This window comes from Ambystoma mexicanum, chromosome 11 (genome assembly GCF_040938575.1).
Source record: "Ambystoma mexicanum isolate Mex_15411 chromosome 11, UKY_AmexF1_1, whole genome shotgun sequence".
In the NCBI taxonomy this organism is placed as follows: domain Eukaryota; kingdom Metazoa; phylum Chordata; class Amphibia; order Caudata; family Ambystomatidae; genus Ambystoma; species Ambystoma mexicanum.
Genome location: NC_090934.1, coordinates 582,937,675 through 582,953,011, shown reverse-complemented (window position 1 = coordinate 582,953,011; position 15,337 = coordinate 582,937,675). Strand labels below are relative to the sequence as shown.

Sequence of the window (15,337 nt, the reverse complement as noted above, 5' to 3'; positions counted from 1 at the left end):
AAGAATGCAAATGTCTCCCGATTTATAAAATGTATATGCCCACCCCACTACATTAATAGTGGTGGGGAAATGTCTACGAATATGTTGTTGCCTTGTTGCTTTGTCATCCTAGGAGAGCTAAACCATGGAGACTGACCAAGGAGGACGACCCGGGGACCGGCAGCAAAGGTCTCAGGGGCCCGGGGTATCGCTCAATACTCCCATCAGGACTGGCGAGGAGAACCGATCGATCCACCCCTGATGGAGGAAAAAGGGGGTTTCATACATCACTTGAAATCTTTAGAGGTTGCATACTGGCCACACATGGGGCAGGACCTCGACCAAAACTTGAAGGGGTGTCTTGTGTGTGCAAAATTTCAGCCAACATCGCTCACACACCGTGCGCCTCTCCAAAAGAGGGGGATGACACTGCCATGGTCAGATTTGCAAGTCGACTTTATAGGGCCCGTGATTCGCTCCTCCAGGGGAACAAGTACATGATGACTGTGACATGCTTGTTTACTAAATGGGTGGAATGTCTCTCGGCCCCAAACCGCAAGGCAGAAACAGCAGCTGCCCTGATGATCAACCACATCTTTTTTCCCATTTTGGACTACCCCAAAGGATTGAGTCAGACAGAGGTAGCCATTTCACCAGCGAAGTAATGACAAAGATGTGGTAGATACTTTGGGTTAAAAGGAAGCTACATATTGCTAACCGACAAGCCTCTAGTGGAGCAGTAGAACGTTACAACAAAACCATTATGAGCATCTTTAAAAAGTTTGTGGCAGATTCTGGGCCAAGTTGGGATATCCGATTACCTCTTGTGCTAATGGCCATCAGATCTACCCCTTCATCTGCAACTAAAATGTCACCGTTTGAGTTGATGACTGGACGCAGGATGGTGCTTCCCCAGCATCTGCTTTACAGGACCCAAGAGCAGACATTGATCAATGCCTCCACAACTCATGAGTATATTGAAAATCTAGAAAACACCTTCAAAATGCTTTTGCCTATGCTCAGCGAAATCTAGAAAGATCAGCCGATAGCATGAAGACCCACTATGACTTAAAGACTACCAGGAAAGAATACAATGTAGGAGACCGGGTCTATCTATACAATTTCCAAAGGAACCAGGCCAAACAGCGGAAATTTCTGCCTACCTGGAAGGGACCTTTTGAAATTGTAGTCAAGATCTCACCAGTCGTCTACAAGATCTGCATCCCCAAAGGCAGTTTGGCAGAGGGGGAAGATAAGTGGGTCCATATTAATCAGCTAAAGTGTTGCCACCCTAGGCACACTCTGCAGCAACTGGAGGAGTCCTCTGGAACCCCAGAGGGGGCCACTCCAGATCAATAAAATTCCAACTCTAAAACCATTCCACACATAGTATATAAAATACAATAATAAGAATGCAAATGTCTCCCGATTTATAAAATGTATATGCCCACCCCACTACCTTAATAGTGGTGGGGAAATGTCTACGAATATGTTGTTGCCTTGTTGCTTTGTCATCCTAGGAGAGATAAACCATGGAGACTGACCAAGGAGGACGACCCGGGGACCGGCAGCAAAGATCCGAGGGGCCAGGGGTATCGCTCAATACTCCCACCAGGACTGACGAGGAGAGCCGATTGATCCACCCCTGATGGAGGAAAAGATGCTTAACTGTGCCATTTGTGGAATCCGGAGAGATGATGCGGACATCCCAGTCTTGCGAAGTTCCATCGATGAAATGTCAACGGCCATCTCAAGAGGGGGGCTTGTGGGATGTTTTAACCCACTCACCCAAGCCCTGCAACATCACTAGGCATTGCTGGCAGCAGAAACATCAGAATGGCCATTGGAAAGCATGCTGCTTGCTCAAAATCATCCAAAAATGTGCAGTAAAAATCTGAAAGATAGGCTGCCATCCACTTTTGCCTATCTTAGTGAGCACAGGAAATCACTGGCCAAAACCACCATTGAGCTATCCACTAAGTAGCCTGAAACCACTTGGAAATAGCAATGCTGATTGCCAAAAGAAACAGAGCTGTTGGGAATCCGTTTTCTTGATTGTCAAAAATGTGCTAAAATCATGGCTCACACAACACCTAAAAGATCCAACCTCTTTGTTGGGTGTTCCACATTACTCTACAGCAAGAATCCACATCAATACAATATCAGCAAGAATCATATGCTATCAAGTTAAATCCCCTTTTAAAGATAGACAGCTGTCAAAAATGGGTGTAGTACCATTACTCGCCTCTGTCAGGTGCTGGCGATTTAAAATTCTGACAGGATAGCGGTGTTTCAGAAGCTAAATATGCCAAAGAAGAGAATTCCATCAAAATGCCATATAGAGTGCTACACAGCGATTTCATGTTGGAAAAGACTTGATTTAAAGATATATTGCTTATTTTAAGTTTATAAAATGCATTCCGCATTCTGTTTCACAAGGAACTCTGTTGAAATTGACAAGAAGGTAATCTGATTTAATTAAAACCTCAAGAGGCCTTCTGTCCATGGGAACCCTTCACACCTGGCCTTCCTACCAACAGGAGAGGATACCGCAAGGACATGTTAATTAGAACTGCTGTGAGAGGAGGAGATTTCCCCTGCTGGCATGAAAAAGAGACAATAGATTCCTTGACTGAATAGAATATGCTAAATTTGGGTGCGACTGGCCAACAACTGCTCTGGGAGAGACAGGCCATGTGACCTCTGAGGCAGCCGCGCTTCTGGGTGCAGAGACAAACCGTTGTGTGTATTGAATTGAAAGCAAATGTATGTTTTATGAAATTGCTTATAACAAATTTTACCAAGCTGACAGAAATGTCAAACTTTAAGATACTTAAAATGACAAATTCACTCACAGTTCAAGACTAAGCTGGACGCTGTGTGATGTTCTGAGACCAAACTCTTGGATTTATTAATATTGCAGCTGTAGTGTTTTTGCTATGAACATAAGAATTTACAGTAATATGCCCAGAGAGGATCTGCATGCATTTATCAAATTTGGTGCAGAACCAATATTGCGAAATCCACCAAAAGCGCAAATAAGTTGTCATTTCTGAACCCAAGCACTTAGGAACATGGGACTTGAACAGAGACATGCCTTGAGTAATCTGTGATGTGTGTATGTATTATGAACAAGTTGTGCACCTTGAAATGTGTTTGTTATGAAAAAGAGATTTTCTCTGTAAAAGCAAAGAGGAGTGTTCTTTCCTTATGCTATAAACATGAAACCTGATGACACAGGATGACACACTACTCCCTTCTTCAGTCAGGCGACAGGAAATTCTCTAACCTATCAAATCCTTAGGGGGTTGGGCATGTAGAATCAGCCTCCACACCAACTTTGAAAACACATGGAAAGGGACTGCTGAGACCCAGATAGAACACTCATTTTTTCCACTACTCACCGATTCCTGCGAAGCACTCTGCCGGACCAGATCCAGATCCAGATAATATCCAGATAGACTCCAGATCTAGATCCAGAGACCAGAACTTAGAATCCAGACTCTAGAACCAAGCTCTAGAACCCTGAAGCAAAGGCCTAATTCACAAGCTGAATCCTTCTCAGCAGGCCTTCAGAATCTTTTGCAACCTGATTCTAACCCCTATACTTCCACGGGGGCTAACCAAACCATTCAACAGCCTTGCTGAGATGTGTTGCTTCTAGCTAAGAACCCTGTGCTAGAACCCAGATCCAGAGCCAGAGAGAGCAGTGCTGTAACCAGACCCGTCAGATCCAGTTCAAGAGATCTAGACCGCTGTGCACTGCTGAGAGCAGAACCCAGAGGGCCTGAGACCTGTCCGGTGGCGAGAGTGAAGCCAAACCCCTTGACCAGATCTTTGACGAGGCGCATTCCATTCCAAAACTAGGAGTGATTATCTAGTCTAGAACTGTACAGAACCAATCGCTTAGTTTAAAGTAATCCTCTTCCGTTCATTTCAACCTATCCAGAACTGCATTATAGAATCCTGTGTTCATCCTGTTGATTTAAAATCTGTAAAGCGCCATCTGTCATTCTGAAATCTTGAATTTATTTCTGTAAATCTACCTCCACAAAAACATCCATATCTTTTGAACCGCACGTCCTAGAAGCGAAATTTAACTGTCATTTCAATATAGTTTTTCCGTAATCGCGATTTACGCATGTGGAAAAATTGCTGCGAATTGCAATATAGCTCCATTTCACCACTTGTAGAAATAGCCGTTTCTTGTTTGCAACTGCTGAATTTCGTTTCCAAGTTGATAATCATTCATGAATCATTGCTAGTGTTGACCTGAACCAATCTAAAAGTAACTATCACTCATCCTGAATCTTTTAGTAAATTAACATCAATTTAGTAGATTTTCCCATCCATTGCTATCACATCCAAAAGCGTTTTGACCTGTGTTTAAAATCATATCTGTGTTCTCTAAGCTTGCTGGGGGGAACCGGAATTGAACTGCATTCTTGATTGCATTCCTGAAACCTGTGTGCCCTCATTTCCATCCCTTCATATTGCATAGGGGGGGAATGAGAAGTCATAGGGGAAAAAGTGACCATATTATCTTTTGATTGAAATCATATCAAGGTTTATATCTGTGTTGCATTCTTTCCCATTATTGCATTTCCTTGAATTACATAAAGTAGTCTCTGCTACAGTATCCTCCATATTCATACTCCTAAGTGATTAAAGAGTGTCAATTTTGTAATATTACCCATTGTTAATTACCGTCCATATTCATAAGTGTGCTATTCAGATATTATTTTGTTCATAAAAGTGTGATATATATATTGTTTAATTCTTCAAATAAATCTTTTAATTTGCAAAACAAACCTACTTCTTGGCTCAGTGAGGTCAGGGGGATTCAAAGAGAGGGGCGTTATTAAGGGTTCATCATCCAGATTTAACGAACTTTGACATAAAAATATATAAATAAGGGCTTCCATTGGGCATCCCATCCTAAGCATTGATTTAGTTGGATTGCTGGATTGAATTCACTTACAGTTGAGAAGAAGTCTTTTCATCATGTCATTTGAAGTGGGGGCAATACAGCATACATTAATTGGGGTTCAATTAAAGACAAAACTTACTTCAGTGATTATATTTCTTGTGCATGCCACCACATCTTGTTATTGAAAATAGTGCAGTTAGAACTGCTCTCGTGAAATGGTAAAGACTGATCGCCTTGTGTCCATTAGTAGAGCAACTCTGATTCATAGACTGGTTTAAGAAAACGCAAACCTGCACACATTTGTGTAGTAGTCGTACATATAAAAAAAACCTCCTATTTGGTGGGAATATGACATGCATTACCGTAATAGCATTTCTGATGATTGTATCTGCTTAGATTCACATGCTGTCGACATCCAGTGGTAACCGCGGAGTATTGCATCTTGTCTTTCGGGGACTAAAAGAGGACGTCGGCATAGGCATGTCTGTAACACTATCCCTATCGTGACTTGTAATGTACCCAAAATCCCTCAAGCGCCGAGGTCCCTCCGATTGTATTTTTTCTGCCATGAGGGAGCCCAAGGCTATTGTGAGTGAGTACATGAAGAGAGAAAGCAGTAAGACGTCTATGTTCCTTCCACCCCGAGCAGGGAGGTAGGGAGGGCGCATGTGAATCTAAGTTGATACAATCATCAGAAATGCTATCACGGTAAGTAATGCATGTCTTCTGATGCTTGTTAATCTGCTTAGAATCACATGCTGTGCATAGACTAGCGAGCAGTACCCGGAGTTGGAGGTGGGTTGTGAGAAGGAACATTAGAGAAAAGATGTCTTAGTACTGCTTTTCCCACCTAAGAATCAGACCTAGAATGAGTGTCTAGGCAACAGTGTTTTGTAAAGGTGTGCACAGAACTTCAGGTTGCCGCTTTGCAAATGGACTCTAGGGGAACATTTGCAATGAATGCTATAGACGCCCCAGTGCCCCGAGTGGAACGTGCTCTAGGCTTGAAGACAGTTCTCTCTAAGCAAGAGTGTAACACATAGTGTGGTGCATTTGACAATCCACCTTGAGATAGCCGATTTAGAGACTGGATCCCCCTCTCTATCAGCTGCCACTGAAACGAAAAACTGGTTTGTTTTCCTCAGTGGTTTCGTTCTTTCCAGGTAGAACATGACTGCCCTGCGCACATCTAGTGTGTGTAGGCTTCTTTCGGCCATGCTAGTGGGATTCTGAAAAAAGGTAGGTAGTTCAATCGATTGGTTCACATGGAACTTCGAGATGCATTTAAGCATGAAACTGGGACGAGTGTGCAGAACTAACTTATCCCTGTGCACTGTAACAAAGGGGTCTAGAACAGAAAGGGCCTGTAGTTCGCTAAACCTTCTGAAAGAAGTGATAGCCACTAGGAAGGCTGTTTTATAAGTAAGGTCTTTTAGACTTGCTTTATGCATTGGCTCAAAGGGAGATCCTATGACCCTGGTTAAAACCACATTTAGATCCCAAACAGGAGCTGGGTGAGAAATTGGAGGATAAATCCTCTTAGCCCCTTCCATGAAGGCCTTAATCACTGTTATCTTCCACCACAACACCTTTTGTTGTGATGTGGTGTAGGCTGAAAGAGCAGAGAGATGAACCTTTACGGAATTGAAGTCCAACCTTGTGTCTACCAAATGGGTTAGGTACAACACAATGTATGTGGGTGAGCAATCGATGGGATTGACGCCCTTGGTATTACACCAGATGACAAAACATTTCCATTTGCTGGCATAGCAATAATGGGTGTTACGTTTTCTAGCTTCCCAGAGTATGTCCATGCACCTCTGAAAGAGCTGTAGGTGTCCAAACTCTATGACCTCAGGAGCCAGGCTGCTAAGTTCAGAGTTTGTAGGCATGGGTGTAGGGTCTCCATCCCCCGGCCCAAGACAACATGTTGTACGGGCAGGGTAGTTTGACTGGTGGGGAGAGGTAGATTGCCATTAGATGAGCGAACGAGGGTTGGTGGGCCCACATGGGGGCCAACAGTATCATGGTAACCGGTTCCTGGTGCATCTTGTGCACTATCTTGTTGAGAAGGTGAGCCGGGGGGGGGGGGAAGCATAGACAAATTTCCCTGACCATGTTATCCAGAGACCGTTCACCTTGGAGCGGTTCTGGGGGTACATGGAGGCGTAGTCTTGGCATTGGGCATTCTCCTGAGCCGCAAACAGGTTGATCTCTGGGAAGCCACATTCTGCGAAGACATTGGACACAATGTCTTCGTGCAGGTGCCATTCGTATTCTATGGGAAGAGGGAAGTCTCTGCTGAGCACGTCTGCCCGAAGATTGAGTTCCCCTCGAACATGTTGGGACAACAGAAACATCCTGTGTTTTGTTTTGGGACAGCTTGGATAGCCCTGGAGAGTGGGTGCCCCCCTATTTGTTCAGGTAATACATGGCTGTAGTGCTGTCTGTTAGAATCAGCACTGTTTTCCCTTGTAGTTGCATCTGAAAAGCTTTTAAAGCCTTGAACACCGCTAATAACTCCGGTAAATGTATATGGTTGGACGCTACTTGTCGGGACCACACTCCATGCACTGTCTGCTGAAGCAGGTGAGGGCCCCCACCCCACCCCACGAGAGATGCGTCTGTCGTGAGAGTGGCTTCCACTGCAGGGGTGGTGAAGGTTTTCCCCTTCAAGAGGTTTTCCCTTGACCACCACTGCAGAGAGAGAACGATGGCTGGCGAGATAACTACCAGATCTTCCCATTGTCCGAAGGCCTGACACCATTGGCTGTTGAGCCACTCTTGCATGGGATGCATGTGCAGCCGCGCGTGGGGAACCAAGTATATGCATGACGCCATCATTCCTAGTAAGCGCATGGCTTTGCGCACCGTCACCTCCAGACTACTACATATTGAGGGATCTGAAAAAGCATGTTCTGAACCCTCTTGTTGGAGGGGAACACAAGGCCGTCTTTCGTCTGTATTAGAGCTCCCAGACATTGTTTTATTTGACTGGGGACTAGACTGATTTCTTCTCATTGATAGAGAACCCCAGACTGAACATAAGGTCTACGGTCTTTTGGGTGTTCAAAAAACATGTGTCGTACGAGTCCCCTGTTATGAGCCAGTTGTCGAGGTAAGGGTAAACCGGGACGGATAGTATGTGCAGGTGTGCTGCTGCTACTGCCAGGACTTTTGTAAACACCCTTGGCGCCGAAGTGATGCCGAAGGGGAGCACCTTGAATTGGTAATGCCTGTCCTCTATCATGAACCTTAGATATTTCATGTGCGCTGGCAACATTGAAATATAAAAGTATGCATCTTTCATGTCCAATCTTGCCATGTAGTTCCCCCGTTTTCAACAGTGGGATCACCTCCTGTAGCGTTACCATGCGAAACTTCTGAGGTCTTATGAACTTGTTCGCTGGGCGCAGGTCTAGAACACGGCGCATGGTGAGGTCCTTTTTGGGTACAAGGAAGTACACTGAATAAATACCCTTGTTTACCTGAAGAATAGGGACGGCTTCTATGGCGTCCTTTCCCAGCAGCGCTTCCACCTCTTGATTCAGGATCTCCAGATGGTCCGGTGAGAGGCACCGTGAGCGCGGTGGCCTGAATTGTGGAGCTCGGGCAAATTCCATGCAGTACCCGTGGGTGACCGTCTTTATGACCCACTAGTCTGAAGTTATCCCCGCCCATGCCATGAGGAAAAATGTTAAGTGCCCCCCGACGGGCTAACATGGGAGGGGACCTGGATCTGATGGTCATTTCTGACCAGAGGCTGCGGCTCCTCTAGGATGGGGGCCTCTACCTCTGGCTTTGCCGCGTCGCTGACCACTTGGTGGGTAGTATGCGGGGCTTACTGATGTTTGTCCAGCATTAAAGTTTCCCGTGCTATAGTTGTTCTGACTTGCACGGGACTGTCCTCGAAAGGACCAACGAGAATTATTTCCACTTTGGGGGGAAGGTTTTTGAGCAATCTGTTGCACGGACTTAAGAATCTCATGCTCTTTTTTGGCCGTTTCCAGGGCCTCATCAACCGCCTTTCCAAAGAGGTTACTTTCTTCAATGGGTTTGTTAATGAGAGCGGCTTGCGTCTCAGGCTTGAAACCTGAGTTATGAAGCCAAGCGTGCCGCTTAAGTAAAGTGCCCTGGGCCAGAGACCTGCCTGCTGTCTCAGCACTGTCCAGAGTGTTCATTACATTCTGGTTTACTTGCCTCCCTTCGGCCACAGTGGTGAGAAGTCCGGACCCGACGGGTTCTGGGACCTCCTGGAGACCTTCCTGTACTAGGTTCCATTGAGCGTCTGCATAACTCACCAGCAGTGTAGTGTTATTCGCTATGCGTGTGATATATGTAGCAGCCGATGTAACCCGCTTACCTAAGGCAGACAACCCCTTGGATTCTTTATCCGGAGGTGCCTCCCCGGAGCAAGAGGTACTCCTGCCCGTTTCCGGGTGGTAGTCACTACTACGAAGTCAGCGTGATGTGCCCTTTAATGTATTGAGAGTGCGAAGGAGTTGGCCGAAATAACTTTTCTACTCTTGGGTTCACTGCCCGGGTTTGAGCTGCAACACCAGGGAGGGGGCCAATCTTCTTTTAACAGAATTAAGGAGTGATCTGCTGCCTTCCTTAACATGGCATTGAAGGTCATTTGGTCGTCTACAGGCGAGGCCTAGCAAGCCGGGGTGGATGGAGGAGAATCCAGGCACAGAACATCAGGGTCCTGATCTTGTTGGGGAAGCGTCCATGGGTCTGTCCCCACTTGCTGGGTTTCTTCCCAATTGTCCGTGGCATCCGCCTGGTCCTCATTGTAGCCCTGCAGGAAGGAAGGTTCTTCATCTTCACTGTAAATGTCTTAATAAGTATCCATCTGGACAATGTCTTCATGATGGATGGGGACCGAGGGCTGATCTTATTGCAAAGGTGAAGCCGATGCAAAATTAATTCCTCCACGAGATCTTTTCGGGGAAGGATGTTCACAAAAATTGATACATTTTTTCAAGACGATCCCTGCACCCTTCAAATTTCTCCCCTGTCCACTAAGAGAAAGTAGAAGGGCCTACGGGTGGAAAAAAGTAATCTTCCACCCTTTGACGCCGAAATTTGTCACTCAGGGTGTTGGAAAGAAGCTCCTGACTGTCCTCGTATGTCCCGTGAGAATCGGAGCACCATGGCGTATCTCTAGATATGTCCGCGGCCTGCCCCATGTTTTTCGACGGGATAGGTATCAAACCAACTGCCGAAGTAATTCTTGCAATACTGTGGTCAATCACTGCCGAATCAGTGTGAGTTAGTGGGTACGAAGGTCTATCGGTAGATTCACCGCCTACCACAGCGTTGGAGGTCCTAGCAGTAGGTTTTTCGCCTTGAGGCCTAGTCGTAGATTTTGGGCCTACCGGGCCTTTCGGGAACGTCTGAGCGTCGAATTTCTGCGCTTCGACATGTAAACCTGATTTAGAGGTAGCGCCCTTGTTTGACTTGGAATGCCCAGTCGCAAAGCGCTGCTGCGGATGCGGGGAAGGCTGTTGATCTGAACAATCAGAGGAATCCACCAAAATTTTCGACGGCTCTTCTGGCGCTTTCACCTTTTTCAACGACCCGTCGAAATAGGTGGAGGGGTTAGGTTTTCAGTGTAATGTGTTCTTTGGACGCCCCTGTCGCTGGGTATTGTCCCTGAAGCGAGACTAGCGTCAGGCCTTGAAGGGTCGGGGACGGGCGTGGCGGACCTAGAAGTGTCCGCCTCGAGGTCTATCCTATCCGCAATGGATGTTTGGTCATCAGAGGTGCCCCCGTCACTTTCGGCGGGTGTGGCGGTGGGGGAAGAGGGTTCCGCCCGCGACATACTGTACGCGGCCCACAGCTCTACACAACACACTTTAAAGGTCTTAGGCTGAAGGAGTTTACAAGCCGCACACCGCTTCCCGTTGTGATCTAAGGGAGGGGAGACAGGAGTTGCACATCCTGTGCTCGTCCTTCCACGGGTATCTGACCCTACACTTAGGGCAGAACCTAAAAGGAGTCCTTGCCATAGCGAAAGGTGTAAACAAAGATTACCAGACGTAGAGGGTAAAGAGGGGGAAAGAGAAAAGACATAACGAAGATATGGTCACCCCCGACCCCACTCCCCCTACTGTTAAGGCCGCCCAGAGGGCCCGGCCACGTGGATGCTTCAGCCGCCGGATCTTAGGTGCCGAAATCCACCACCGTAGACAAATCCCCCGCAGTCTTCGTCCAAGTTGTTACTGCTGTCAAAGTGACTTAAAGGGGGAATAACCGACAAGTCGGTTTAAGATAAACAGGGCGACCAGTTATCTGGGCGGAAAAAAACTATCTGAGGGACCTCAGCGTGTGAGGGATTTTGGGTACACTACACGTCACGATAAGGATAGTGTTAGAGACACGCCTATGCAGACGTCCCCTTTCGGTCCCCCAAAGACAAGATGCAATACTCTGCGGTTGCCACTGGATGTCGGACCATATGCACAGCATGTGATTTTAAGCAGATTAACAAACATCAGAAATATTTTTTTATCCATTTGTATTAATACCACTGCCTCATCTACAGTGGTGGAAAACCATCACATTACAGGTATCCACACATTGAATTCAATTTTGTACATCTTAGATTTAAAATGCAGGTGGGATTCATAATCTGGATGCTGGTGGAGGGTAATGTCAGTGTCATGTATAGTGTCATGAAATCTGTAACAGACGCAGTGCAGGTGAAAACAGGCAGTCAGGGGATCCTGTCTGGCACTGAATGATGCAACTGCCTCCAAGTGTTCAAAAGAGACTAAAAACGAATTCTGGGTTCTTTAGAGTTTTTATTTTAGTTACCACTGAGGATAGGGATTACTGAACCAACAATGACAGGGTGTTGAATCAGTTTTCCACTTCTTATAGGGCGTTTCCTCTTTATCTAGGTCAGTGTTGCAGTTAACGGTGGTAAAGACACTTCAGCAACAGTTGTGAATCATGGTACGATGTTCACCTCTTTAGTCTTTTAGCTGGCTCCTCCTTAGATTAGGCATGGGAAGTGAGGCATCTAATTCGATAGGTGGAGCTTTGATTGAACTAGAGCTTCCTCATATAAATGTGCATGTGCTGTGGATTGGGCGGCAGCTCAGCACACAAACGTCTTAAAAGATTGATACGATATTTTGGGCCCCATATTCATGACAACCTGACCAGGAATGCATTGCCAGCATAGCCAGCTGCTGCATTTCTCTGCTGCATGTTCGATTCCTCAATCCTCTGTGCGTATAAAACTTTCCCTGTGACCACGTGAAGCTGCCTAGTGGCGTGTCGCAAACCATGCTCACGTTACGCAATGGTATTTGGTTTTCCATTGTGGGCATCATTTGTCAAGCAGAGTGCCATGCACAGGAGCTAGCAAGCAACACTTAGTAAGCACCATTTGTCCCACTCTTCTGAAAAGGGGGTGACGGTGGAAGAGCCATTGTATACCACCTTCACAACCAGCATCATGGTAGGTCAGAGGTCTCTAACCCCCAAGCACCCATCCCCTTTCAACCCCTAAGCGACTATCACAAAGACAACAGGCACACTTTCATCATTGCAAATGAGGCTCTACTTCTCCCTCGACTACTGGACCTCAAACACCAAACAAAACGTTCCTTCCTTCCACTCCACACAACATGGACGTTGCCTGGGAGGTAGGGATCCTTACCTTCTACATTCCTGCAGAGTCAAAAAGGAACATACAGAGGCTTCAGTGCAGAGGACATCAGTAGATGGAACGCAAGCAGAAGTGATCTGAACAATCATGAGGGCCTGTGAGGGAATGCAGAAGCAAAGAGAAGATGGAAGCAACGGCTTACCTGCCAGTGCCCATAAACAGCAATTAACCACTGCAGACATTGTGTGCGCCCTACAATAGAAAGATAGGGATTACAAGTGGACCGAAGACAACTAACATAAAAGAACTACACTAGGGAGCTTGATGCCCATTTTAGGGAAGCATTTCCCTACTCCCCAACTACTAACCTCACAGGTGAAGCACTGTGGCAGCCATAATGCGTCAGTGATTTGAATTCAACAACCAATCCAATGTAACAGCCATTTCACTGGGTACTTAATTGTAATTATTTATACAACCCTTATACACAAGTGGAGTCCATCAAAGCGCTTGAAGGCGGGAAGGGAACAAGGGACTACAGTAGTCATTCTTAGGCCTTGAAGTTTCCGAATGATCTAACAAAAAAATAGCATACTCTGCCTGACGGCATTACTCCTAGTGCAAGTGCATGAAATGTTCAGGTGCGACCAAGCTAGTGAGGGGAGACAAAGAGACAAGGGTGGGGCAGGACAAACAAACTTACTAGTCCTAGTACATTCAGGTAATTCAAGTGTACAGACGGAAGTGCGAGGAGGGGGTTTGGGAGTGGAAGAAGTGCGCCCAGTCCAGCAGGGCCCTGGGTTCACTGCAGAGAGGTCGCCACTCTCCTGGAGCGTAAGCTGAAAGTGCAGTAATGCTGAACATAGTGCAGAGGCCCGGAAGCAGGTGCAAGACTGGTGGGGGAACCTTCGATCTGTAAGCCTCTGGAGGTGAACCAGGCGAGCAGTCAGCAAGAAACTGAACAGAGTTGGGTAAGAGAAGGAGGAGGGAGGCAGGAGAAAAAAGGAAGAGGTTAGCAGGGGAGAGGGAGAGAGGAGGAAGAGAAGAGCAAGGCCTTTAGGAGTTTCTGAAAGTGGGAGATTCGGCTAAAGGCAGAGAGAGGCAGGGAGGCTGTTCCAGAGTGAGGCACCTGCAGTGGATAAAGATCTACCCCCAGTTCTCGGTTTGGAAAAACGGTTCATCCGCAAAGAGTTGGAGGACGAGGAGCAGAGGGCTCTAGAGGGAGAGTATTTAGGAAGAGAGCGTTGTAGATAATGTAGGCCCTGGTGCCATAAAGCCTTAATAAAGAAATTACCAGTCATACATGCGAGTGTTTATTGCAATACATTTTACTCTACTCGTCACATGAATAACAAGTTGTAGTCAATACTTGGAGGATCTTTTACGTTTACCTTCCCCAAGAAAACAAGTAAAATACACAATCAAAAACAAAATTAAATGAATTAGTGGGGGAATATTACAAGAAACTAACATCTCTGCAATTACTGCTCCTTTTTTATGCTGGTTACTTTGCCAGGAACCTTGAGGTTTCTTTGTGATAAGCGTACCATGCAAAACAAACAAATAAATGGTGAGATCTGCTGCTAACAACTCAGTAACATCAACTGGCCAAAAGTATGTGGTTCTACAGGGTCAGATACCAGCGCAGTTACCCCAACTATTAAAAAGAAAAGAAAAGAAAATGTACTCCCAGATGCCACCACCATTTCTAGAATAGTTACAAACAATGGAAGCTTTACACCCCATGATCAACAACACGAATACCATGGTCGGCTTAGCCAATGGTATTAAAAGCACGAAGCAAGTAAAACATATCGACGTTGGTAGACACAGAGGCAAAAGAAGGTATTTCTACAGTGAAGAACCAGGTTACAGGGGATGGCAACAGTTTTGATACAATTTCAAATAATGGTTAGCAGCCAACATATACTTGGAAGAAAGGTCTAGGTTTTTGGAATTACAGACAACATTGAAGGAGGGGATCCGGTGAGGTTTAGAACACTGGCTCTCCAGAACAACTTTGACCTACCACTTAAGATTCAGACATAGCACATTATTAGACTGTGTAATCTTACTGAAATGGATATGCCAAGACCAGTCGTTTGCTTCATTTGACACAAACATACCACTTTAATTGTACAACTGGTTAAGGGGAAAGAAAAAAATTGTCTCAATAGAAGAACAAGTTACTCACCAACTGTAACGTTCTTTCGATTAAATGTTCCTCTCACGTATTCCTCATCTTAGATATTCATATCATCAGCTTTGCTGCTTCGAGAAAAAAATTCCACATCAGAGGGCGCTGTGCTCGATGGAGGGGCGTCAATGTCCCTCGAGGGCTGCCGCAGAGTGTCGATGTCATCCACAGTATAAATGGCTCGAGCCGCGCCCGTTGGTTTCAGTTCTGTTTTTTCGATCTCAATTGATGAGTTGATAAGGCCTACCCTTAGACTGTAAGCTCTCAAGGTACAAGGAATGTAAAATACATAAATTGTACGGCGGGGTAGGTTGGGAGGGTCGATGAGGAATAGTGAGAGGAACATCCAATCGAAAGAACGTTACAGTTGGTGAGTAACTTGTTCTTCAAATGGATTGTGTCCTCCCACGTATTCCTCATCTTAGATAGACTCCCATAGCAGTGATAATTTGGAGGAGGGAGTACTAATTAATTTTACTCATGGACCGTATGTAGAACGGCTTTAGTAAAAAGACCCCCTTGGGCTGAGGTGGAATCGAAACAAAAGTATTTCACAAAGTGTGCATTGACGACCAGGTGGCCGCTGCAGAAACATCTTGCACCGGGA

The 15,337-nt window shown here is 45.9% G+C and overlaps 1 protein-coding gene across 2 annotated transcripts in view; it reads right to left on the bottom strand.

The window, feature by feature from the left end:
• Positions 1-15,337, bottom strand: part of LTO1 (LTO1 maturation factor of ABCE1) — a 552,752-nt gene that overhangs the window by 420,600 nt on the left and 116,815 nt on the right. Inside the window, exon 5 of one of the 2 annotated variants that reach the window (XM_069623448.1) lies at positions 12,736-12,785. The exons of the other annotated variant lie outside the window; for it this stretch is intronic. Within the exon in view, the coding sequence (XP_069479549.1) occupies positions 12,736-12,785 (50 nt within the window). The remainder of the gene's footprint in view (positions 1-12,735; positions 12,786-15,337) is intronic. 2 annotated transcript variants of the gene reach the window in all.